Source organism: Chaetodon trifascialis, chromosome 24 (genome assembly GCF_039877785.1).
Source record: "Chaetodon trifascialis isolate fChaTrf1 chromosome 24, fChaTrf1.hap1, whole genome shotgun sequence".
Taxonomy (NCBI): domain Eukaryota; kingdom Metazoa; phylum Chordata; class Actinopteri; order Chaetodontiformes; family Chaetodontidae; genus Chaetodon; species Chaetodon trifascialis.
Genome location: NC_092079.1, coordinates 14,433,028 through 14,459,069, shown reverse-complemented (window position 1 = coordinate 14,459,069; position 26,042 = coordinate 14,433,028). Strand labels below are relative to the sequence as shown.

At 48.5% G+C, this 26,042-nt stretch overlaps 4 protein-coding genes across 5 annotated transcripts; 3 read left to right on the top strand and 1 right to left on the bottom strand.

The window, feature by feature from the left end:
- Window positions 1-3,773: 3,773 nt before the first annotated feature.
- On the top strand, window positions 3,774-10,910 carry rpgrb (retinitis pigmentosa GTPase regulator b). 2 transcript variants are annotated; one of them, XM_070958002.1, is made up of 14 exons: window positions 3,774-3,888; window positions 4,695-4,820; window positions 4,909-5,001; window positions 5,474-5,536; window positions 5,614-5,772; window positions 5,997-6,146; window positions 6,257-6,415; window positions 6,742-6,897; window positions 6,971-7,095; window positions 7,253-7,444; window positions 7,593-7,779; window positions 8,067-8,161; window positions 8,249-8,308; window positions 8,689-10,910. In XM_070958002.1, exons 1-14 carry the CDS (start codon window positions 3,858-3,860, stop codon window positions 10,789-10,791), a joined length of 3,699 nt encoding a protein of 1,232 aa, XP_070814103.1. In that variant the 5' UTR covers window positions 3,774-3,857; the 3' UTR covers window positions 10,792-10,910. The 2 variants fall into 2 exon arrangements, with proteins under 2 accessions (XP_070814103.1, XP_070814104.1); XM_070958003.1 differs by having other exon boundaries at window positions 3,785-3,888; window positions 7,593-7,730; window positions 8,072-8,161.
- Window positions 10,911-12,141: 1,231 nt separating this feature from the next.
- On the top strand, window positions 12,142-13,277 carry LOC139327973 (uncharacterized). The gene is made up of 4 exons (XM_070958059.1): window positions 12,142-12,416; window positions 12,515-12,581; window positions 12,667-12,761; window positions 12,929-13,277. The coding sequence occupies exons 1-4, from the start codon at window positions 12,234-12,236 to the stop codon at window positions 13,154-13,156; spliced, it is 573 nt and encodes a 190-aa protein (XP_070814160.1). The 5' UTR covers window positions 12,142-12,233; the 3' UTR covers window positions 13,157-13,277.
- A 1,342-nt stretch (window positions 13,278-14,619) lies between these two features.
- On the top strand, window positions 14,620-16,626 carry LOC139327978 (dynein light chain Tctex-type 1-like). Its single transcript, XM_070958065.1, has 5 exons — window positions 14,620-14,799; window positions 15,259-15,300; window positions 15,695-15,818; window positions 15,983-16,060; window positions 16,158-16,626. The coding sequence occupies exons 1-5, from the start codon at window positions 14,764-14,766 to the stop codon at window positions 16,229-16,231; spliced, it is 354 nt and encodes a 117-aa protein (XP_070814166.1). The 5' UTR covers window positions 14,620-14,763; the 3' UTR covers window positions 16,232-16,626.
- A 252-nt stretch (window positions 16,627-16,878) lies between these two features.
- On the bottom strand, window positions 16,879-25,897 carry cybb (cytochrome b-245, beta polypeptide (chronic granulomatous disease)). Its single transcript, XM_070958028.1, has 13 exons — window positions 25,778-25,897; window positions 25,163-25,255; window positions 23,651-23,761; window positions 23,372-23,456; window positions 22,584-22,732; window positions 21,575-21,756; window positions 21,004-21,136; window positions 20,790-20,882; window positions 19,932-20,185; window positions 18,651-18,813; window positions 18,431-18,577; window positions 17,920-18,044; window positions 16,879-17,705 (listed from the first exon to the last, which is right to left on the bottom strand). The coding sequence occupies exons 1-13, from the start codon at window positions 25,820-25,822 to the stop codon at window positions 17,588-17,590; spliced, it is 1,698 nt and encodes a 565-aa protein (XP_070814129.1). The 5' UTR covers window positions 25,823-25,897; the 3' UTR covers window positions 16,879-17,587.
- Between the last annotated feature and the right edge of the window lie 145 nt (window positions 25,898-26,042).

Below are 26,042 nucleotides of genomic sequence, written 5' to 3'. Positions count from 1 at the left end.
CGTCGGCTGCAGCCGGAGAGGAAAAAACATCCGTGTGCGCGCACCCACACACACACACGCACACACGCCAAGGCAATTAGAGCGTCGCATGAAGACTGAAAGTGTGTGTGTGTGTGTGTGTGTGTGTGTGTGTGTGTGTGTGTGTGTGTGTGTGTGAGTGTGTGTTTGAGGGAAATTAGACTGCCTCATTATTCAAATTGGCTCGGAGGAGAAACGCAGCGCTCGCCTCGTTTACGCCTCGACGGAGAGAGAGATCTGTCACTCCCTCCTCCTCCTCCTCCTCCTCCTTCTCCTCCTCCACCTCCCTCCCTCCCCCCTCCCCTCCTCCGTCTCCTCGTTCTGTCATTCACCGTCCCTTTGTCCTCTCTCACCGCCGCCTCCTTCCTCCTCTGTCACTCACGATCCCCTCCCTCCCTTTTCCTTTTCTTTCTCCTCCTCTTCTTCTTCATCCATCCCTTTATCACTCACCCCTCCCCTCCTTCCTCCCCCCTCCAATCTGTCACTCCATCCTCCCCCTCGTTCTCCCGTTCTCAAATTACATCCTTGTTGCCGCCTCGTTTCTCATCCCGTCGCCGGGGGCTGTCGCCGAAGACCGGCGAGAGCGCTAAACGGTTTCCCACCATGCATCACTCCCCTCACACACAAACACACACACAGGTTTTCTTCACGCTGTGGAAATCCAGTCGACTTGTTGATGGAATCAAAGCAGCGACAGGAACATTCAGTCTTTTATCTTCGTTGAACGTCGAGTTTTAAAACCTGAACTTTGTGCTGACAGATCATCCTGATGGTGGTGCTAAAAAACGTCAAGGTCATGACGATCTTTACCTTCACGGGCAACGAAAATCCACATGATCGTACCTAAAGCCTGTTTCTGACCCTTTCCTGATAAAACGAGAGTGCAGCTACAGCTCTCTGCTCAGTTAACACACTCAGCTAACATGTTAGCTTCGGTTACATGAGACGGCTAACATGTTAACTTTGGTTACGTGAGACGGCTAACATGTTAACTTTGGTTACGTGAGACGGCTAACATGTTAGCTTTGGTTACGTGAGACGGCTAACATGTTAGCTTTGGTTACGTTAGACAGCTAACATGTTAGCTTTGGTTACGTTAGACAGCTAACATGTTAACTATGGTTACGTGAGACGGCTAACATGTTAGCTTTGGTTACGTTAGACAGCTAACATGTTAGCTATGGTTGCGTTAGATGCTAACATGTTAGCTTCGGTTACATGAGACGGCTAACATGTTAACTTTGGTTACGTGAGACGGCTAACATGTTAGCTTTGGTTACGTTAGACAGCTAACATGTTAGCTATGGTTGCGTTAGATGCTAACATGTTAGCTTTGGTTACATTAGGTGGCTAACATGTTAGCTTTGGTTACCTTACATGGCTAACATGTTAGCTTTGGTTGCGTTAGACGCTAACTTGTTAGCTTTGGTTACGTTAGTCATCTAACATGTTAGCTTTGGTTAAGTTAGACAGCTAACATGTCAGCTTTGGTTACGTTACATGACTAACATGTTAGCTTTGGTTATGTTAGACAGCTAACATGTTAGCTTTGGTTACAGTGTGTGTGGCCACAAAGCTGCCAAAAGGACAGAAGCGCCACAAAACTGACGAACGTGCTAAAAAATGCTAACTCTAAGCTAATATTAGTAATATGTGGGCAACGTGATCAAAATGTTAAAAATGGCATTTTTCGCAACAGTTTATCTTGTTTTCTAGAAACTTTTAACTTCTGTTTCTTTGTGTTTTTTATTTGTTTTGCTTCATTAGAAACTAGCAACAAGAGGTTGCGTTTATTGTTGACTATTGTTGACTTTAGCTGCTCGTTGGACAGGATGCAGTCAGCTTTGACTAATTTGGTACAGTTTATTCCAGAATGTGTAAAGATGAGCTGATGTGAAAACACAGATCTTCTGCTGTTCCTCCACGACGTTCTGCAAGACCCACCGCCTCTCATTCCCTTTAATGTCTCTGCAGACGACCGTTTGACATCAAATCACCTTCAATCATGCAAATGATGACGAGAGACACCGCAGCAGGGAGAAGAGGGAGAGGAGGAGGACGGCGGAGGAGGAGAAAGAAAAGGAGAAGCAAAGAGAGGAAAGATGGAGAGAAGACAAACAAAAGGACAGACGGTGGAGAGAAGATGGAGAGAAAGAAGAGAAGGAAGAGATGGAGGCTAATAGACGTCTGCAGGGTCACATAAATCACACACTTCCTGTCTGACAAATTGATCGCTCTCCCCCAGCGCTCTGACTGACAGGCGCAAAGTGTGTGTGTGTGTGTGTGTTTGGACCGCCACACAGGTAAAACAGGACAGACAGAAGAAGAAAAGGAAACAAATGATGGACAGCAGAGACGAAGAAGAAGGTGGAGGACACACTCAGATTGACCACGAGGAGATCCGTCACCTCCGCCTTTAACACAAAAACTGACAGACGGAGACAGACAGACAGACAGACAGACAGACAGACAGACAGACAGACAGACAGACAGACAGACAGACAGAGACAGCTGTGACAGGTGAATCATCAGAGCTGATGGTCACAGAAACACACACACACACACACACACACACACACACACACACACACACACACAGAGCCACGCATGAACACACCACAGAGACTTTAAATGCACCACAGAGACACTGAATGCACCACAGAGACACTGAACGCACCACAGAGACACTGAACGCACCACAGAGACACTGAACGCACCACAGAGACACTGAATGCATCACAGATAAGTGCGGTACTCCGTGTCCGCAGGTGGAAAGGCTCGACCACAAGGGCAACAGCTCCACAACATTCAACTCATCAGAATTAAACTGGACTGACTCACACTGCTGCACACACGCACACACACACACACACACTGTGACAGTGGGTGACTCCCACCCCTCCTCCTGCTGACCTTTGACCTTTAATTTACAGTCACGCACACCTTCACGCGTGACTCATTCCTCCACACACAAACATTTACACACTCACTAATGAACGTTGTTTAAGTGATCTGCCCGTGTGTGTGTGTGTGTGTGTGTGCGCGCGTGTGTGTGTGTGCGTGCGTGCGTTAATTATTCTGGGTCGAACCTTGTCAGCCACTAATTGGCACTCTGACACACACACTCCATGATATCAGCTGTGTGTGTGTGTGTGTGTGTGTGTGTGTGTGTGTGTGTGTGTGTGTGTGTGTGTGTGAGTGAGACAGCGGTGTCACCACAGCGCCCCCTGCTGGTCACAGCCAGTGTCTGCAGGATGTTTGGGTTTGTGAATGGAACAAACAGAATTAAAAACTGGAAATGTTGCAGGAAACACTGAGGAGTTACGATCCAGAAGAAAATCAAAATGCACTTATAAATGATTTATTGTTAATGTAATGTTTGAGTCTAGAAAATTAACATTAATGAGATTAATTCATATTAAAACACTTGAAAATAATTTAATAATATGATGTAAACCAGAATAACAGTCGCAGGCCCACGTTTCCAGTCAACATCCAAACATACTTTTACTGCAGTAACATTTGAGTACAGGACTTAAACTTGTATGAAGTATACTTTTACTTCTTCTACTAGTTTCCGGTCAGTAAACCGCGTCAGTTCCAGTCTGAAGACTCACCCACGATGATTTTACACGTTGTTTACTCTCCTTTAATGCAGAATAACACTGACAGTAATTGCTGGATGCGTCAAAGCGAACGTCACGGCTCTTTGACGGTCACGTGCTCAGCGTCGTAGCCTAGGAGAACTTTTGTTTACTTCCGGGTTGTCAGAGTCGAAAACAAGAAGGGGCAGCAACACGCCCACGACGCCGAGCAAAGCGGATTAAAGTCCCGCAGAGATGGCAGGTGAGGCCGAGGACGACGTACCAGGTAAAAACCGACACGCATCCACGTTTTCCTCTTTCTAACGAAGCCCTCTTCATTGTAGCTTAGCATTGTAGCGCGTTGTAGCTTCTGCTTTAGCTCGCTGGCTAACGGAAAATGAAGCCTTTCCACTCACCTGTCCGCTTTAACCCTCCAGGTGTTGACGTGTCTGTTTAATTCACGGCTGTCTGATCAGTTCATCTCGTTCATCCTTTCTGTTTTCGGGCGGTGAAGATGTCGAAAGGTTCGTTTTAAAACGCGCTTCGTGATGAAACACGAGCACGTTTCAGCGCGTGAAGCCTCGTGTGTTCGTGAGTTCATGTGTTCATGAGTTCATGTGTTCATGTCAGAGGTGAACGCTTGCTTTGCTTTTATTCTGTCACAACCTGCACACCTAGCTCAGTATCTAAGTACACTGTTCAGGTACTTGTGTGTACTTTGTACTTCAGCTCGCCCTCGTTTCAGAGGAAGTACTGTGTTTTTGTTCCAGGTGAGATTAAAATCAGCCTCATCTTCATCAGCTGCTCACACATTAATGCTTTCATCATAATCCAGCATCAGACGATGAGCTGCTTTGTTCCTGATACTTCAAGGCTGTACTTCTACTGCACCTGTACTTTGACTGGAGTATTTTTACTTTAAAGTATTCCTGCACTGAGCGGTTTCACCTCTTCTTCCTCTTCTCCAGAGATCCTGAAAACACACTGAAGCTCATGCTGCTTTCAGGCTGATGTCATCGTTTATTTCAAGGCGATCAATAAAAGCGATCGATCGATAAAGTGATCAGAGTTCCGTCTCTTCTTCTCCGTCAGAATCAGGAGCAGTTTTCACGTTCGGGAAGAGCAAATTTGCCGACAACGTCCCGAGTAAATTCTGGCTGAAAAATGACGTCCCGTCCAAAATCTCCTGCGGCGACGAGCACACGGCGCTGATCACAGGTGAGAGGCGTCTTCAGGTGTCTGACGGCGGGAAAGTCCACTTCAGTTTGACTCTCTGATGTCACGTTTTCTGTCCCTGTGTCCTCAGAAAACGGGAAACTCTTCATGTTTGGCAGCAATAACTGGGGCCAGCTCGGCCTGGGGTCCAAAGCCACCGTCAACAAGCCCACCTGTGTCAAAGGTCGGTCCACACTCCACTCTGACAAGACAAAGAGCTGTAAGTGCTGCCACTGACAGCTGCCTCAGCCTCCTCCTGCAGGAGTGAGGAGGAGGAGGAGGAGGAGGTGCCTCCTTCGGCCTGGACAGGAGAAACCAAAATCATTCTGCCCCAATAAAACCTCGAATGTTTCAGTCAGAGCAGAGTAAAGACATTTAGTCTGCTTTGAGTCTGTTATCACAGAGACACAGTATAATCCCAGTATGCGAGGGTCCGTAATCTGGTCTAATCTGGACAGACAGAGACAGGCTGAGAGACAAACGGCTGCTGACACCAGATTATTAATATCATTAGAATAAGAAAGGAGAGGAAGCTCGAAGTCTGAAGCGTTAAAGTGTGAATGTACGGAAGCCCGTGAGGGCCGTTAATGCTCCGCCCGATGAAGACCCAGAGGACCGAGTGAAAGCTCCTCATCATCTGCTTTGTGTCCTTTCAGCTCTTAAATCAGAGAGAGTTCACCTGGTGGCCTGTGGAAGAAACCACACCCTCATCTGCACAGGTGAGCTCGACTCCGCCCCCCTCGTCCTCGCCATGATGTCAGACCTTTCGGCCGTTTCTCATGGCTTTCCTCTGCAGCTCAGGGAAGAGTGTTGGCGTCCGGCGGGAACAGCGAGGGTCAGCTGGGCCTCGGCGACTGCGAGGAGAGGACGTCCTTCCAGACCGTCCCGACCTTCGATTCGCTCGGACCAATCAAAATGCTCGCTGCTGGCTCCAACACCTCCGCCGCTCTCACAGGTGACTCTCAGACGTTAGCACATTAGCATCGTGGCAGCTTTGCGATCTTCAAATAGAAAACGCTCAGAATTTAAAAAAAAAAAAAATTCCAGTCTAAAATTTGACATTATTTTTTAAATATTGATGTTTTTAGTTTTCACTTGTGAACTTTGAACTTCACTTCCTGTCTGAAAAGGCCGAGCAGAAGCAGAGAGCGTCTTTGATTTCTTCCTCTTCCTTCACAGCGAGCGGGAAACTCTTCATGTGGGGCGACAACACAGAGGGTCAGATCGGTCTGGGGAAGGAGAGCCACGCCTCCTCGCCGCAGGAAGTCAGCGTGGGACGGCCAATCAGCTGGGTGTCCTGTGGATACTACCACTCCGCCTTTGTGACGGGTGAGAGAGAAACGTCCCTCTGCTCCAGAGCTTTCAGCCACATTTGGCGGTCTTCATCTTTTCCAGACTTTCTGGTTTAACGCTCGTGTTTTACTTCCTGGGTCTGCCAGCGGATGGCGCTCTGTACACGTTCGGCGAGCGCGACAGCGGCAAACTGGGTCTGGGCACCGAGCAGCTGCCACGCCACCGAGTCCCTCAGCGGGTGAAGAGCATCAAGCAACCGGTGGTCCAGGTGGCGTGCGGCGGCGGACACACGGTGGCGCTCACAGGTAACGACTTTGCGGAGCTCGTCCGCTGCAAGGCGGCGCCCTCTAGTGGCTGCGGGAAATAAGACAGGAGCAAAGCAGGAAGTGAAGCAGAATTTCTTATTGAAACATTCAGTTTTTTTTCAGTCGTCTGAACATTTTTAAGAGCTTTTTACTTCAAATCCTTTTATTTCAGGATTTTTCTGAAATTCCAGGATTGACAGCGACGTCTGAAAAAGAGGAAATAGATTTAAGATGAAAGCAAAATGAAATGTTTTCTACATGAACTGGGCTGTGATGTGAGCGAGGGCGGTCACACCTTTACCTTTGACCTGTTTGCCGTCTCTCAGAGGACGACCTGTTGACCTTCGGGCTCGGTCAGTTCGGACAGCTCGGTCACGGTACGTTCACCTTCGAGTCGCGGGTGCCACGGCCCGTCGAGCACTTCAGGAGGGGCCGCGTCCGTCAGGTGACCTGCGGGGAAAACCACACGGCCGTTGTCACAGGTGAGTGAGCCGCCGCCTCCCTCGCTCTCGCCGGCGCAATGACGCCGCCTCACCCTCACTGCTTCTCTTTCAGACGGCGGTGTGCTCTACACATTCGGAGACGGCAGACACGGGAAACTGGGCCTGGGAGACGAGAACTTCACCAACCAGTTCAAACCAACGCTGTGCTCGCGCTTCCTCCGCTACGACGTCCAGGCGGTCAGTGTTTCCTGCTCGCCGCTCATCGATTCTTCTGTCTGATTATTGGAAAAATATTGATAACATGGATTCACGATACGTCGTACCTTTGAAATGAAAGAAGGTTCATTCCTTCGTGATATGTGAATGCAGTTTATCTGGTGCTGTGTCTGCTCAGGTGACGTGCGGCGGATGTCACATGGTGGTCTTGGCTCGGCCGAGGGATCTTAGCCACGGCGGCGTGACTCTGGAGGCCGACGACGTGATGGAGGACTTCCTGGAGAAGCCGTACGTGGAGCTGCTGGGGGACACGGCCGACTCCTCCGCGCTGCAGAGGAGCCTCTCGGCTCGGGTTCGCAGGAGGGAGAGGGTGGGTGGAGAGCCGACGGCGTCCATCGGTCATGTGACCTGTTTCACCTGGAAACAAACACCTTTAAATGTCATCACATTTAATGGCAGCCACCCATTGGCTCGTTCACTACCGCATGACTCCCAGCTGATCTGACCCTCCCCCACAGGAGAGATCTCCGGACCAGTTCGGCGCCATGTTCCGCACGCTGCCCGCCATGATGTCCGGCTACCTCTGCCCGCCGCCGCCCATCTCCAGCCAGACCGTCCCGCCCCGGCTGCCTCCGCCCGAGCTAACCCACAGAAAGGTGCTGAACGGCACTCACCAACACGGGAGCGCAGGGTCAAACCATCCGGGTACCTACCTCACCTCTCCTCCTCCTCCTCTCCTCCTCCTCATCCTCTCGTTTCCAGCTGATCATCTGCCTGTGGGAGCAGCTCGTCCACCTCTGCTCTGTGCTTCCTCCCTGCTGATATTCACTGATCTCCTTCTCGTCTTCCTCTGATCGTTCAGCGTTTGCACCGACATGAAGCTGATTGAAGGAAGTGTGACGACCAGATGCGAATGTCTCCGATGTTGTTTTAGTGAAAGTGCTGCAGGCGAATGGTGTGGACTGACTTCCTGTGGTTTCCCTCCTCGTCAGAGCAGACGGGGGGCGAGGCCGACGGCGCTGTGGAGAGCCTGAGCGACAGCGACAGCGTTAAAGGCCTGGGAGAGACCACGGACTTCCTGAACATGGTGAGAGACCGTCAGTCGGCGCTGATCCCCGACCAGCACAACACGGAGGACTCTGCTTCTCATTTTCCTTTTCCTTCCTCCTGACAGACCCACGTGATGAAGATGGACCCCAGGGACAAAACACTCAGTCTGTATCCAGTTCAGAAGGTGACTCTTCTTCTTCTGAGCTTTCTGATCGATTCTCGCCTTCCCGTCGTTTCCCGTCGCACATTTCACAGCTCTTCTCCGACGCTGGATTTCTTTCCTGTTTTACGTGCATAACCATCAATTGGTCACATGAAGTTTTTCGTTCAGCGTTTGGAAATCCAAAATGGCCGCCTTAAAGGAGCAGTTTCTCTGCTCTGAGACATTCAGCATCGACCTCATCTTCCACCTCCGGTTCTGGAGGAGAGCTGTGAAACTTGCTGAGCATTTTCCATCATTCTGTCTTAGAGTTCAGATTCCCTCTCGTCTCTCGTCTCTCGTCTCCTGTCCTCTCTAATGCATGCCTTTTTTTCGTCCTCTTCTGCTTTCTCGTGCCGGGACAGAGGAAGGGTAAGCACGGTAAGACCAATGAACGCCAGAAAGACGACCGAGAAAGAGAGAGGAAGCTGTGGAAGCAGAGCGGCTTCTCTTCCACTTCCCAGTCTCAAAGAAAGAAGATCCAGACTGCCTCTCCTCGCCGGGCGTTACCCACCGAGCTCCTGATTGGCCACAGCGTTCGCTCTCTGGCCTCTCAGAGCCCGAAGACAACCAACCAGAACAAAGAGAATCTGATCCTGGCCGTGGAGGAGCTGCGGAGGAAACCCAGTAAAAACACGCCTCCGAGCATCAGCGACATCAGGAAGGCGGCGACCAGGCGGCGGCTTGGGCCAGTTCAAGGGAAAAGTCAGCTGATCGACGTCGGCAGGAAGCTTTCAGACAAACAAAGTCCTGAAACCAGAAAGACGCGTTCAGGCGTCGGCTCCGAGTCCGCGGCGCCCAAAGTTAAGCACGTGCAGCCGAAAGCTGTCAGCGTCAAAAGCAAAGCGCCGGTCGGTCAGACGGCAGGAGTCCGCTCGGCAGGTAGACGCTCCACCGGCTCACCTGGCTTTCACCTGAGCGATGCCTCGAATGACGAGAGCTCAGGTCGACCTCGACTGCCCTCTGAGGGGAAGACAAACTCGAGATCTAAAGAGAACGCAGAGTTTTCTAAAAAATCTAAAGACGAGAGAAACAAAAGAGAGGCCCGGTCAAAAAAACGCGTCGAACAAACCGAGAAAGAGGCGTCAGACTTCAGTCTGCTCGCTGGAGCGGCTTCGCTCGCCGCCGGATCGGCGTTGATGCACGAGGCGGCGTCCAGAGGCCGCTTTAGCTCGCCGTCCCCGTCCCCGTCCGAGAGCAGCCGCGGCGTCCTTAAACGCACCGTGACGAAACCGCGGGAAGACAAATCAGAATCCTACGCTGCCGATTTTAGCAACAAATCCGCCGTTAGCATCAACATCGTACCTGCACCCGAGAGTCCCGACGTGAGCACGAGTCAGGAAACGAGTCAGGACGAGAAGGAAACAAGTCAGGAAACGAGTCAGGACGAGAAGGAAACAAGTCAGGAAATGAGTCAGGATGAGAAGGAAACGAGTCAGGAAACGAGTCAGGAAATAAGTCAGGATGAGAAGGAAACGAGTCAGGAAGCAAGTCAGGATGAGAAGGAAACGAGTCAGGAAATAAGTCAGGATGAGAAGGAAACGAGTCAGGAAATAAGTCAGGACGAAGGCGAGGAAGAGCAGAGAAGTGCAGAAGTAAGCGAGGAAGAAGAGGAGGAGGAGGAGGATGTCAGTCACAGTATCAAGAAAATAACAGAAGAAGAAGACGATGACAAAGACAGCGACACCCCTCAACCAGATGAGGACTCTGAAATGGATGAAGACGAGGAGGGAAGCAGGGATGAAGAGGAAGAGGAGGAAGAGGAAGCAAGCGGGACAGCAGGAAGTCAAAGTGAAGACGAGACTGAGGGGAAAGAGAGTGAAGGAAGTGATGTAGAAGAGGAGGAAGAGGAGGGGGAAAGCGAGGAAGGTTCGAGTCACAAGACAGAGAGCAAAGGAGGAGAGTCTGAAAATGAGGAGGAAGGTGAGGAAGAAGAGGGGGATTTAGAAAGTGAGGGTGAGGAAGAGGAGGGGGGAAGTGATGTCGAGAGTGAGGCAGAGGAAGGAGAAGAGGAAGAGGAGAAAGAACAGAGTAGTGCTGAGGAGGAAGAGGAGGAGAGTAGCAAGGAAGAAGAGAGTGGAGATGAAGAGGAAAGTGAGGAAGAGGATGAAGAAGAAGAGGTAGAGGAGGAGGAGAGTGAAAATGAAGGGCAGGAGGAGGAAGACGAAGCAGAGGAAGAGAGTGCTGAGGAAGAGGCAGAAGAGGAAAAAGAGAGTGAGGAAGAAGCGACGGAAGAGGATGAGGAGGATGAAGAGGCTGAGGAGGAAGAGGTTGAAGAAGAAGAAGAGGAGGAAGAAGAGGAAGAAGAAGAAGAGGAGGAGGTTGTTAAAAAGAAAAAGTCTGCTGAGGTCAAAAGACAAAGCGCTAAAAATAGAAGTCAGCTCAGACCAGGGGTCAAAGGTCAGGCGGCGGGCGAGTCAGAGGAGTTCTGGGACGACGTTTTACCTCAATACCTCAACCTGAAGTAACAAGTCACTCATTATCAATCGATCAGGAAACGAGTCGGCGTCACGTCCCCACGTCGAAATGATGTCACGGAGATGTTGTCATCTCATTCGTCAGCCGTGGAGCGGAGGCTAGCTTAGCATTAGCTGGCCATTAGCGGCCTTGCGTTCGTGGAGGTGACTCAGCTGTTTGCTAACACGTTAGCGGCTTCACGCCGTTGCCTCCTCCTGGTTTAACTCGTGAGTTTCAGAGGCAGAACGTCCAAAGAACCAATCACGCGCCGTGCCTTCCTGCTCCTCTTCCTGTCACTGCATGCCGCAATTTCATCAGTTTTACGTGTTGTTTACGGTTTAATTTCTACACGAACGCTCGTCTTTGTTTACTTCTCGTTGTGGCAGCTTTTGAATGAGCAGATTTGTCTCTGGATGCTTTGTTTTGCCCTCTCTGTGCTCATGGCGTCGCAGCGCGGCACATTTCCTCTGGTTTGTGTTGAATGTGGCTCAGCATCGATTAGTTCTGTCATCAGAGTGAAGAATCAGCATCTCAACCGCCATGTGGTCAAAGAAAAATGGCGGCTCTTTATTCCACCTCTTCATTGCTTCTTTCTGCTTCTGTGTTTTTAATAAATGTCTTATTTCATTTCAGTTTTTGTGTGCTGTTTGTTCAGACTTCCTCCTCTTCCTCCTGTGTTTCTGTCTGAGGCTGTGATGTTGACGTCGTGTCAGCGGTTCTACTTTACACTTTGAGGCTAGCATTAGCATTGGCACTCATGTTAGCATGGTAAGCTAGAATTAGCATGAGGTCGCTCCAGCTCGTCTGAACAGGAATCACATCAGATTAACAGGTGAACTTACAGGTGAAGTGTTCATGCTTTCATTCAGCGTCCTGGTCCAACTGTCCAACCAGAGATGAGAGAGTCCAATGTGCTTTATGGGGGGGGGGGTTCTCTCTTTCATTGATAGTTTTGTCTCTAAAATGCCAGGAAAGACACAGGCGTCTTCAGACGTCTTGTTGTGGACACCAACCGTCCACCAAACGTTTGACGTCTTTGCTCATAAATAACTTCAACTTAAAGTGTGAGAATCTCGTCTTTTCAGCAGCTTTCCAGGAGCTGTGACGTCGGCTGTTTTGATTGGCCGGTTTCAGGTTTGTGTTCCTCTTCCTGTCTTTGTGGTCCTTTCCCAGCATTCCCTGCTGTCGTCCTGAGGAGTCAGTTGATTTCCTTCATCCAGTACCAAAGACAACGTAAAGAAAGATGCAGATCAGCACCAAACCGTCCCAGTGTGTCCAGGATTTTAGACTTCCCCGCCTTTTCCTGCCGACCTCAGTTGACCTCATTTGATCTGAAAACCTGAAGGTGGAGGTTCTGATCTGGTCCACGGGACCTGATCTGGTTCTGCTGGACCTGAAACTTGTTCTGGTTCTCGCTGAAAGTGCCTTCTTTCACTCTTTGTGTCAGGATTTGATGAAAGGATGCGCTCAGAGCAAAGGCGAAGAGGAAGATGACGAAGAAGAGAAAGAGGAGGACAGTGTGGAGGAGGAAGAGGTGGTGGAAGAGGTGGAGGAGGAGGAGGAGGAGGAGGAGGAGGGAGCGTCCCCGAGTTTGGACGAGTCGTCAGAGAAAGCAGCCGAGGAGGCTGAGAGTCCTGTGAGTCGATGACGAGTGAATGAATGAATGAATGAATGAATGAATGAATGAATGAATGATTCCTGTTGGCTCTAACGTGAAACACCTGATGTTTGCAGAAGTCTGAAGAGCTGAAAGAGGAATCCAACCCTGACGAAGAGCAGAAAGCTGAACATGAACAAACAGGTCAGAGGACGCCGCGATGACACGCTGCGTCCACAGAGACGAATCATGAAGGAACCGTAAATCAATCCCGTTTCTTTATCGACAGCAGCTGAAGTCACAGAGCAGCCCGACGACGGCAGCAGAGCGGCCAACGGGACGGCAGACAGCGGCTCCACGAGCCAATCAGGCTCCAGCAAAAAGGTACGAGAACTTAAAGAGTCTGTTTGTGAAGCGCGTCGGCCCCGTCTGGACTGATGCTGCTGGACTTTTAATTTTTCCACGTAAAGCATCTCAGTTTGGTGTCGCATCAGGAAGCTCTGCACTAAACTGTGTTTCCAGTCTGTTCTCAAACCTGTCCGTCCTCTCAGCTGTCTCTCTTCAGACGGTTGTCCTCCTCCAGGTCTAAGCAGACCGACGACAGGGACCAGACCCCAGCGGAGGCGTCGGTCCACGGAGACGCCGGCGCGCATGGCGAGCCTCCGTCCTCTGCCGCTGCTGGGAGCGGCGAGCCGGAGACGAGCAGAGGCGGAGCACAGCAGCCATCTTTGCCCTCTGGGGCCCGGGGCCCTCGCTCTGGAGCCTGCAGCGTTCTGTGACCCCACCAACGAGAAGCCCTCAGGTGGCGAAGCAGAGTCCCACGGGAAGGAGGCGGTGGACTTTTCCTGTGAACAGTGTTACTCACCAAAACGCTGGTTTGTGTCCTCTGACAAACGTCTCCATGCGGAGACATCGAGGCAGCGACATGCAGCTGTGGCATCTTCACAATAAAAGCCAGCCTTGGTTCATCAGTGAATGCTTTTACTGTGAAGCAGCAGCAGGATGTGAAATCAGCTTCGACACTTTCTGTTCACAAGCGACCTGCAGCCTCCTGCTCACCAGTATGACCAGTGCCGCCATGTCGCTGGGCGGTTTTCACCTAACGTTTGGAGTTTCTGTGGTGTGGCACATATTTCCTGCCCAGCAGCTGAGCCTCGAGGTGTGTGTGTGTGCGTGTGTGTGTGTGTGTGTGTGTGTGTGTGTGTGTGTGTGTGTGTGTGTGTGTGTGTGTTAAACTGAGGATGTAAATAATCATATTTATTGTGTCCTTGAGCATATTTGCACTTTTTCTGTGATCTGTTTGCATTTGGAGGTTTTATATTCTGACGTTATCCTTATTTATCTGACTCACTCCGTTTTTATCACCTGGACTTTTGAGACATCAGTAAAGCGTTTTGACATAAAGCTGAACGAGAGTCGTCCTGTTTGTCTCACAGACAAACCTGCAGACACCAGACACTGGACTCCATCACTCATGTCTGTTTGAGAAACCTTTGATCAGCTGCATCGTTCACCTGGACAGTGTCAGATTTGGTTTCCTGATTTTTTTACATCAGAAAGTTTCAAACACGTGTCTCAAAACAGCACATGTCCACCAAGCTCAGCTCAACAGAAAAATATAGTTTTTATTATGTCATATAATCATAAGTGCCAAATATTTCACATATGTTCCTGTGGGACCACTTGCAGATTGGTAAAAAATTATAATAGACAATAGTACATTTTTGAAATTTCAAGAAATAATTTTTGGAGGAATTGTTTTGGTGATCGTGGCTGGAGCCAGAATAATAGAAATCCTGAGGTCTGAATTTTAGCTTTGATTGATCAAAAACTTACATTTCAAGTCATCTCAGCCTTTACAGTTTCCCATCAGTTCATCATATTTCATCAGTTTTTAATTAAAGTAAAAAATAAAAACACATGAAAGTGGAAATATGGACGGTAGACAGGTAGACTTTTTTTCCAGATGAAGAAGAAGAAGAGCAGGAGGGAGAGGAAGGAGAAGAAGAAGAACTTGATGCCATGAACTGAGCGGTGACACTGAAGGCCACATTTCACGTCTCAGAAGTGAGTCTGAACACGTTGTTTCGAGGCTGTATCGCAAAATATTAACTGGTATTTGTTTAAAAGTCTCTTTTCCACGTTTTGTGGATGTTTTAATGGAATAAACTCTCGGGTTTTAAAGTTGTGCCGTTAAAACGCGGCTGTGTGGCGACCAGCAGGTGTCCGCAGTGAGCTAACCGTCTTCTTCTTCGTGGTTTATTTTGGTCGGCGCTGACTGTTGACAGCTCGCAGGAAGCCCGCAGCTCCTCCGTGTTTTTCTCCGATTTTACTTCTGTTTTCAACTGAAAAAATAAAGACCGTCACGACGTTAGACCGGCAGCAGATGAGAGGAATGGACGAATATCATAACGGCAACGAGGTTTGTCCCAGAGTCAACCTTTTTTTTTACATGTCAAGCTAGTTAGCTAAAAGCTAGCTACCCAAGCTATCCGCTGCTAACGCTACGACCAAGATGATTTGTGATGCTGACGCCTGTTTTTTGGGTTTAAAATCTTCTGAAAACGCTGCACATTGTAGCCAGATATATTATTAAATAATCTAATATGATAATAGATATATGTATAGACATATATTAGCTGATGAGCTGTGGTAGTAAGCAGGGGGGTCGAGGTGAGAGTTTCCTGTATTTATCCTAAAGGGTCCTGATGCTAAACTCTGCTGTGATGTGTTAGCTAAGGTTTATATTGACTTATTGTTTATGCTTACATCTCATCCTTCTTATCTTTTACTCTAGTTCATTTTAGCAGTTTTCTCATGCAACGTTTTTAAACCTTGTATGTCCAGTGTGATTGATAACGCTGCTGTCTGTCATTTTCAGGGCTCGTTCAGATCAGAAGAAGCTGACAGCATCGTCAAAGAGGTGAAGTCAAACTTTAGCATCAGCTTCACTGTTTAAAGTAGATTTAAGGTTGTGAAGTTCTGACTCTTCCTCACACGATCTGTGGACTGCTGTGTTACACAGGTCCAGTTTCTAAACGGCCTTTTTACGTCCAGAAATGTTTGTGACTGTTAAGAGCTGCAGCAGTTCGTCAGTTAACAGAAAGGAGCTTTTAATCCATCTGTTTGGTAATCGATGAATCATTTGCTGTTCGAGCCTCTTCAGTGGGAGGATTTTGGACTCTGTTGATCAGGATCTGTAGCTGCTCGGTGCAGATCAGCGCTCGCTCTTTCTTTCCGTCTCCTCGGGGCGAAGCGACACCGGCTGACTTCCACATGAGCGCAGACACTGACTGCCTGTATGTGTTTTGTCTCAGTGCATCGAGAACGTCGTGGGCGGTGACGACTACAGCCAGAGTCAGGTGAACAAATGGACGGCCAGCATCGTGGAGCGCTGCCTCACTCAGCTGGTCAAACAGGGGAAACCATACAAGTACATCGGTGTGTGTTCGCTCGCTGCTTTCAGTTGTGTGGCTGCAGATTTTACAGTGAAATTTTCTCCTTCAGCAGTTCAAATTTCTTCCTGTCTCCATTTCCCAGAATGTCAGTGTGTGTGTTTAGACCTGATCTGATGAGCTGTGTGTTGTGGCTGTGTGTTCGTACAGTGACGTGTGCTGTGATGCAGAAAACAGGAGCAGGCCTCCACACAGCCAACTCCTGCTACTGGGACACTTCTGTGGACGGTGAGCAGAGTTTCCAGCTCCTTTCACGCCCGCCGTCTCTCCTCCGCTCCCTCTCACGCCTCCAAACGTCAACCTGTTTGTGGTTTTGTGTCTGCAGGAAGCTGCACCGTCAGATGGGAAAACCGCACCATGTACTGTGTGGTCAGTGTGTTTGCTGTGGCTATTGCATAGCGCACACACACACAGATAAAGACCACCACCACCACCAGAGGAGGCCTGCAGTGTGTTCCTGTGAACAGCAGGGGGCCACCAAGTGCCACAGTCCACACCGCTGTGCTCAGCTGGAAGCCTTCACCTCTGCAGAGAAGGAAGCAGCTGATTTCTCGTGTTCAGGCCTTCAGATGCATGTGAACGTCATCGTCTTACTGTGTTTATCTTCTCATGTCCTGCTTCAGCGCTTCCAGGTTTGGCTTATTTATCGCTCGCTGACGCCCGACAGCGTGCAGCAGATTCTTCTTCTGTGTTTGTTTTTCCTGATCTTTGTTACGTGAATCACGTCAGCGAGAGGAAGGATTTTTGTATTCAGAGCTGTCTGCTGCAGGAAAATAAAGAGATTTACGAACAAACGTCAGAGTCCTGCCGTTTCTCTTCAGTGAATAAAGAATGTCTGAATGAATGAATGAATGAATGAATGAATGAATGAATGAATGAATGAATGTTGTCTGCAGCTACAGATCAGAAAAGGACCTGAAGTTCAAACTATCTTCTGTCACTCGTGGACAGATCTCAAGTTTGGAACAAGACTTCTCTGAATGTCCAAATCTATGAAGCAGAACACCAAAAACAAACCAGCGACAAACAAACAGCAGACTGACATCATGACATGAGCTGTTTTTACTTTTATTTGAATGCAGTCTGTTAGAAAAGGCCAACTTTGAGTTCATCCTCCACCAAATGTAGCTGAAAGCTGGAAACATTTCAGCCGTTGTTGAATACTGCGTCGAGGTACGAGGTGAACGCAGCTCGGTGGAACCAGAAGGGAGCTGGTTTTTGTCATTTTTCCAAAAACAAGAAAAAAAAAATCAGAATCAGCTTTATTAGCATGAACACATCCACAGAATTCGACTGCAGGCAGCTCAGAGCAGAAACAGCAAAGCGGGAGAGACGCGAAGAAGACGTCTGCTGATGGTGCTGAGGTCCTCCTCCAGGACTCTGGTGGAGGATGAATTGATGAAAGTGGACGTACGAGCTGGCGTGAAGGAAAGCTGAAAGCACTGAAGCGGCTTGTCCGAGCTGGTTTTTCATGCCTGGCTCGAGGGCCGCTCCCCTCCCTGACTGGAGTTTGAACTATCGTGAGCAGCAGATGAAAAGCTAAACCAGTTTTAAAAAAAGGAAGAAAGGTGTTGAAAGCAGCGATTGATGTAACAGAAAAGCAGAAGGAGCTCGTGTTGTTTCCTCGGCCCGTTTTGAGTAACGGCTCATCGTCTGTGGCGTAAACGGATGCGAACGCCAAACCGCCGGCCGCCGTGAGCCTGCTCGCTGCTACTTGGGACGATTCCTCCGTGCGTTTGTCTCCGCTCGCCGTCGTTAGAAGTTCTCCTTGTTGAAGATGAACTTGACGTCGGCCTCGGAGTGAGACAGACACTGTTTCTCCAGAGACTTGGCCAGCTGAGGGGGGCCGCACAGGAACACCCCCACTCTGGACCTGCAGACACAAACACAGGCCGGGCTGTCGGTACTGCGAGTCGCAGTAGTGGTAGTAGTAAAAGTAGCAGTCATTGTAGTAACAGCAGAGGCAGAAATATTTATACAGTAACAGCAGTGGAAGCAGTGTTAGTATGAGTAAGAACAGCAGTACCAGTAACGTCAGTAGACGTGGTACTACTGTAGTAGTATTAGGGTTGTGTGCAGGGCCTCACCTCGGGTGCTTCGACGTGATGTTGGTGAACTCGTTGTCCCAGTTGGGCTTCCCGTAGTGCGTCTTCTGTTTGAGCCCTGTGATTGGATCGTTCTCGGCCTCGTGGTGGACGCGGAAGTGAGCGGCCTGGCGAGACAAAGACGACGTGTGTCTGAACTCAGAATTATGGGATGTCGTAGCCGAGGTGAAACGCTAAACTCTGAGAGGTCGGAACACGCTGACGCTCACCCGAAGCACCACTACAACAACAGCATCTCCACCTACTGCTTTAAAATACTTCATATACTGGTACATGTTCAGGCCAGTGGGGCCCAACGTCAGGGTCGGGCCCCTCCGGAGGGTCAGCAGATCAATGTGAGGGGTCCTCAGATGATTAAAGAAGATTTTAAATTGTGTTTTTGGACTTTTCTCTGAACTTTTGCTGCTGTTTGTAAAATATCGGCCGTTTTCGCCGTTTTCCACTGCTTAAGGAAAAGAAATGGCCATGAAGCGGCGCTTTGAGCCCGTCGTACCTCCGTCTCCTTCCAGCGGGTGAGGTAGATGTTGTAGCTGAGGAAGTCGGTCATGTCCCTCTCCGCCATCTGCCCTTCCAGAGACTGCAGCAGGTCTGCAAACCACTCGAAGGCCTGCGTCTCCGGGCACAGCCAGTAGAAGTAGATCTGCGGAGGACAAAGAGTGAGCCGGTGGACCTGGAGCTGCTTTGTTCGACGCCGGCGTGACGGCGCCTCTCACCTTCTTGGTGAACACCTCCTGGTTGTTCTGGATGCGTTTGTACCACACGGACTTCAGGATGGAGGCGAAGGGAGTCACGCCGATTCCTGCGCCCACCAGCATCACCACCTCGTAACGAAACACGTCTTCACTGGCCGTCCCGAATGGGCCGTCGATGGCCAGCCTGACAACACACACACACAGAAAGTGGTCAGGACGGCGAGGACGTGAACGACATCAAAACGTTCTGGATATTCAATAATCACATGTCCTCCAGTGTCCATCAGCGCGTGTCCGGGAGCATCTCATCTTCTGCATTTATGCTGCTTCCTGTTACTTTATGCAGTAGAATGTGATGTACTTTTATAGATGAAGCCACACAGCAGTATGTAAAGTAAATCAACCTTCACCAAAGAGACGGGATGAGCAGGAAAGAGTATTTCTACACTGTGGTATTACTGCTTTTACTTAATAAAAGATCTGAGTACTTCCTCCATCACTGGGATGAGGATTACTTCAATGGATCAGAAACCTCCTCAGTTCAGTTTCTGAGCTTTTATTTTGAATAAATCTAAATATTTTACACATATTTTTACTGGGACTGTACACAGGACGAGTACAAAGATGTCCCTGCGTTTCTGAAACTACCTCCAGATTAACTGAAGTATTAATGGAGGATTTATTGGCGCTGTAGAGCACAGGAAAGGTTTCAGACCTCATGCTGGATCCTCGTGCTGGATATTTGTACCTCCATTCACCCAGTGTTACTGCGGCCATGAGTACACAGTGTAGTGAAGAAGTACACAGCATCTCCTGAAGGCCGAGTTCAAAAGGTCTGAGTGTGTTACTGCTGCTCAGTAGACCAGATTGAAACCTTCATGGCTGTGATGCTCGGCAGAGCATCCTTTCTTTACTCACAGTAGAACAATGAAAAAATGCTCCGATCAGACCACGTTTGAGGCGCGTTTGATGGCCTGGTTGCTGTCTGGGCTGTTTATTGTAACCCTGAGGGTTTCATCGCTCTGCAGAGAACACAACAATGCTGCATGTCGGTCAACTCGTGTGGCGTCGGGGGTGGAAGTACTGGATGATTTCAGCGTTTCTCTGCCTCTTCGCTCACTCCTGAAAGGGTGAAGAATTGGAAAACTCACAATAAACCACGGCGGGCTGTAAATGCGACCCCCGCTGCAGGCTTTTCAAAGGAGCGCTGGATCGAGGAGGCGGAAGCTGCAATCAAATATAATCATGAGCAATTTCAGACACTGTTTTCCCCTTTTATCACCACCTCGCCTGCTGTCATACTTGGGCAGTTTCCAGGCCTCCTGAGTCTCGGTTTTGTCTCCGCCGCAGGCCTCGTACAGCGCCTGAGTCCAGTCTCCGACGATGCGGATGTGGGCGCTGAAGTAGTCCTCCTCGGGGGCGGAGGTCAGGGTGAAGGGGTGCCACTCCAGCCTGGAGACGGACGGACACTGGATGAAGACGTACTGACCCACCTCCATGTGGAAACCTTTCTTCTTCATCTGCAGCTCCAGAGTCTTGGAGGGGTGCATCACCACCTGAGGGACGTCACATTTACACAGGATGCAACTGAAACTCACATTATTGATCCATATTTCTCTTTTAGCAATTACATGATTAATTGTACAGAAAGATGTCAGGAAACAATGAAAAGCTCCAATCACAACGTCCCAGAGGCCGAGCTGACTCTCGCGTGCCTCGCTTTGTCACTGCAGTCGTCAATAAATCAATATAAAACAGAGGAAGACAGAAAATCCTGCGGTTAGATGAGCTTAAACCAGACGTCCGTCCGTCTGGACCTGCATCAGAATACATGCCAGTTTATTAGGTACACCTTGCTAAAAATAGTGCAGTCTAATGCTACAGTCCTGCGATAAATCCAGCCTGGACGGAGGTTTTAAGAGGTGTTGTTGAACTGCATGGCATCACACAGAGATGCATTTCTGTCATTGAGGTCCAAGCTTTCCACCTCATCTCAGTGAGATCTGACATCCTGCTAACAGCCAAGCAAACGCACGGGCATCTCAAGCCCTCCGTACACAGACATTCAAATCAAGTTCAAGTCAGTCGCCTTTCAGGCCTTTTGATGCTCTTTGACAGGTTGCAGCCATTTACATCGCTTTCATTTTAGCACATACGCACCTTAGTGATGACCACTTTCTGGTGGGATCGATAGATGCGGACCAGCCTCTCACACACGTAGAGGATCATGGGCCCCACCACCCACTTCCACGTCTGGGAAAAGGGAAAAGTCACAGCTCAAAAACGTATTTTGTGTGGTAAAAAGTTTCCAGAAAGCCCTTTTCAGACATGAAAGGATCAAATCAAGCTAACAGACTCATGGAAGGCAGCTGACCATCGGTGGGTTTCCAGCAAACTCTGGCACAGCGCAGCCGGACCCGTTCTTTCCCCAGTCCTCAAACCGTTCAGCACAAACTTCAGGGTTATTCGTTTTCAGGCTGTCCTTCGTCTGTCCTCGCACAATCCGCCTGCAGCCGGCGAACAACACGCCAAGGAGGGGATATTTGATAATCAGCGCAACTTTAATTAGTATTGTACCTGAAACAAGCATTTTGGGAGTCCAGGCCCAAGCTGTTTGGAGACTAAATGAAGACAGAGTCAAAGAAAGCTTCATGTTGGAGTCGAGATCAGGGCCCTGACGAATCTGCAGCGTGAATGACAGGACGAAACTTTCCAGCAAAACATTATTTCTCATTATTTTCTCTGATCGTGTTCTCACTTTGCAGCTGACAAAGTTTTCAGTTAAATGAACTGAATTATTACGTGAATGGTCGTTTATTTTGATCCTGAATTGCAAAGCTCCTCATATGAGCTCGATAAATCCTCATTGATCATCGTTCTGATGGTGACCATCGTGATATCGTGGCTGGTTTCTGAGATGAATTAACTGTTTTGTGTCGTCTCACCCAAAGCCGTGGAACACCAGCCCGATGAAGAAGATGACGAAGAGGTGGTGGGTGTACCAGAACACCTCGAAGTAGGACCTCCGGATGACCTCCATGGATGAGGTGATGATGAGGATGAGGGCCAGCGTGATGGCCACGCCCGTCAGGCCGGCGATGGTGGTGAACATGACGATGGTAGGGTTCTGCACCCAAACACAGTTTGATTCACTCAAGTCACATATTTACTGATTATCATCTTTAAAACTCTCTGCCCTCATTTTCTCCTCAAATACGACCACACACATCATTCGTCACGGCGTGGGTCGCGGTCACAAGGTCGTCACCTCAAACAGTTCCTCACTTGAATCATCCCTGCAGGTCACGGTCACTGGCTAACTTCCCTCGAGAAACAAATGTCTGTTTTGCCGGAGTTCCTCTCACTGTTGAGGCAGGCGGGAGGAATGAACTGCGGGCCGTGAGGTGACGTTAAAAAGCTAACAGGTTAGCGACAGCGCTAAAGTGGGACGCTTGTCTGGAGGCTGTAGAAGTAAGGTTTGTCAACATGCTGAAAGAAGTGGAAGCAGCAGCTGAAATGCAGTTACTGACAGCCGAATTTAGGATTCACAGTAAAAAGGCAGTGGAGGAGTTTTAATTTTAAGATTGAGGAGATGTTTTTAGCAGGAATTTCATTGTACGCGTCTCACAGCTGCTGCACACTGAATTGTTTAATATTAAAGTTCCTGTCGAGGCGACGAGAAGCTGCCTGTTTTCTGTTTTGACGGCCCTGAAGAGGCAGCTCTGTCCTCTTTGGAAGATGAAAACTGAATCTGCAAAGAGGAAGTTTCTCTAATGACAATATCTGAGGGCAAATACCTCCAAAGAGGAAGTACATGTGATGAAGTAATATGACTTTTTTTCCTCACTGAAACCAAATATTGCAATTATGGGACTTTCACAGATTTTAGCAACACAAGAAGCATCAAAATGAAATGTGAATATGAACATGTGCTTTCTGATGACCATGACTGACCGTCTCGTTAGTCCGAATGGGGTTCAGGAAGGAGGCGTTGTCCCCGTTGCCGATTTCAGACAGGATGAAGGGCAGAAAGCTGCTGTTTCGATTCAGCTGGGCATCCATGAAATACTCAAAATTAAACAAGTGTGCAATGATGTGCACAGCTACGAGAAGGTGAGACAGGTGAGACGTTAGAGGACAAAGTGTGTCTGAACAGTCAAAACTGATGTCAGATCAGCGTCACGGGTCACACAAAGCTTCAGCTATAAACATTTCATTGATTGCATCAATTTGATTCTTGATTCAAAACCCTCTGAATTAACATGTGTTAAGTTGTGTTATGTGTAAAGTAATTTGTTCAACGTTGTGTGTCAATAAAAACACGATTTATCAGCTGAAGCAACATAATAACCTTAATTTGTAAAGATGTTAAGTGTAAAAATGTTTCCTCCTGAGGACCTGGAGGCTCGGTCAAAGGCTCCTAAACCATGGTCTGACATCATCAGCACTTTGTATTTTCTTAATTAAAGACACAGTTCATTATCTTTGTTTGGAGAAGGGAACAACCACAAAATAATAACCTTTATTTGTGTGGAAGTTAACAAACAAAGTCAAGTGTTTCAGAAGTGCCTCTGTCAGCTGTGGTGCACCTCAGGGCTCTATCCTGGGTCCTCTTCTATTTTGTTTTTGCATGCTGCTACTTGGTGAAAAAATGTGCAGTAATAACGTTTGATTTTACTGCTGTTCAAGTGACAATAAAAAGACAGAAACTTCAAATATCTGTATACAATCACAAATAATACCTGTATGGAAGGCGATCATGTAAGCCACCAGCTTGTGAAAAGTGAGGTTTCGGTCGAGCTGGCGAGCTGCTGTGCGGCTGCAGTACTGAACACCGACAAGACAAACAAACACTGCAAATGTTAAAAGAACGAGCAGCGAGAAATCGAAGCAGAAACGAATCAGTTAAACCCAACAGCAGCAAAGATCTGTCGAGCAGATGGTCTCAGTCCTCAGTCCATTTGCTGGACATCAGTCATCACCTTCATGTCAACATGATGTTTAACAGTTTTTCTGCATACCTGGATGGAGCCGCGAAGGAAGGAGAGGAGATTTCGGCAAACCGGCAACAAGATGAGCATACAGTTGAAGTTGAGGCAGGCGGCAGGAGCTCTGGCCCACGACAGAGCATGCTGAGGGCGTGAAGACAGTAATCAGATTACTTTATGGAAACAAATACTCATAATACTGTTTGAAAGAATGCAAATGAAAACTGATCTATACCTGTGTGCTGTATGGAAGCCTAAGAATGCCAAAACTGGGCTAGATTTGATAAATTTGAAATTTTCCTCTCAGCTGTGTCTGCGTGATGTTTGGCAAAATTTAAATGAAACTTCTAAAATTCAGCTTTGATTTTGATTTTCATGTCCACGGCGGCTCAAAAATCAATAGACACTGAATGAAATTGAATCCTCTCTTTGGCCTGAAACCCAGAATCATCTGAACCTCCACATTAAGCTGATGATGTGTCTAGTCTTTGTAAAACAATGCAAAGCAGCAGTTTGGACGTTGTTCCTCTTTTCTGTCCGTTTGTGCTGAACGTAAGGAAAGAGCATCGACGGACTGTCAGAGCGCCGGCGCTTCACTTAGATGCCGTGTTGACAAACTTTGACCTTCACCTCAGACCCACTTCCCTGCCCTACTTCAGCTGTGAAGCACTGATAAGGTGCGATTAGCGCAGGTGAGGAGGGGTTTGGCAGCTTTGGCAGGATTTTGTGCTGAGGCACTACGTGAAGCGCCTGGGGCCAATCTCAATGGCCAAGTTTAACAAATCAGGAGGTCAGAAAGCAGATCACAAATGTGCAGCCGAGCAGAAGAAAACATGAAGTGAAAACATGAAGGAGGTGCGAGGATTTGTGACAGGAAATCTGTGGGAGCAGATCAGCGTGAATGAATCCACACAGAAGTTTTTTTTAAATCAACTTTCTGCCTCGCTCGGTTTGATTCTCTTTCTCACACTGTCACCAATGTGCCTCAAACGTCAAAGAAAATCACCAAATATTCACATTTCAGATGGTGGAACCAGAGAACTTTTGCCTAAAATGTGACTTAAATGATCATGTGATGGTCCAGATTTTTGTGGAAGGATTTTCTCCTTCAACTCATCGATCGATCGACTAACTGCTGAATCTCTAAACTTCACCATCTCTGCTCACTGTTCTGCTTCAGGACGTTCAGTTTCAGGAAGGAGAAGAAGAGTTTTGCCTTATTAAAGAGCTTTGATGTTGTCGCCGGGCGGTTTAAAGGAACTGAAAAAGACTGCGTCCTGTTTTTGAGATGACTCGTTTCACACTCTCCTGCATCCTTTGAACAGGACGTTTTTCTCCTCTATGAAGCATTAAAACATGAAGAAACGCACTCTGTCGACTGCACCAAGTGTGTGTGCTGCTTCTTCAGCATCTCACAGGTGAGCAGGTGAAGGCGGAGCCGCAGACCGCTTCATCCGCACTCTCGATTCCTCATATCGACGTGCAAATTGTGGCCCGTCTTGTGAACACCTGTGCAGGCGCAGCGATGCTGCAGGTGGGACTCACCCCGAGCAGGACTCTGGTGTAGAACCACCGCTCCACCAGGAAGGCCATGTAGAAATGGACGAACAGGAAGGCGTTGATCCCCAACCAGACCAGCTGGAAGACACATCCAGACACACCGAGTGAGACGGCATGAAATACCTTTTAGTACACGGGTGAGACACAAGCAGAGACGCCACGTCCTCGACCTGCAGGACAGTTTTCAGAGTTACTCAAACTGTCTTTAAGCAGGAGGGCCATCGAGGCAGTCATTTGTTGGCTGGTTGTTTTGTTTGAGTCATTTTCAAATTGCGTGAAATGCCTGAAATTATCCAATAAAAGAGCAAAGATTTTGGGATCTCGCAACCCTTTGAATTTAACTTGAGGGTCCAGCTTCACTGATGTGGACGAGCGTTTGAACATGACAAGACAGCTGAGGCGTCAGACCTCAGTCGAGCCTCGATGTGCAGGAACTTTGTCCTACGTGAAGTTCTGAATTCGGTTCGGGATGGTGAGAGTAAAAACATCTGTAATCGTCCTCAGTCAAAACTAAATCTGTGCACGTTCGACAACATGTGCTTTTAAAAGCAGATGTGAGATAAAACCAATAACTGCAGCAATTAAAGCAAATTTACTCACAATGACAAAGATGGAGAGTCCCTCATTGGCAGCGAAGTTCCCCATGATGACCGCTGCTTCTGAAGAGGAGTGTGTGTGTGTGAACGAGTGTGTGTTGATGTGATAATAGAGAAGGAAGCAGGAAACAGTGAAGGGGGGGAGTAAAGAGGGCAGTGGACTGATTACTCATTTATGACCTTTTTCGGAGCAAATAAGGAAGTGGCCCTTTACGGTTTTTCTTCAGGAAGCCCGTCATCGCTCCGGCAGGTGGCTTTCTCCTCTGAGA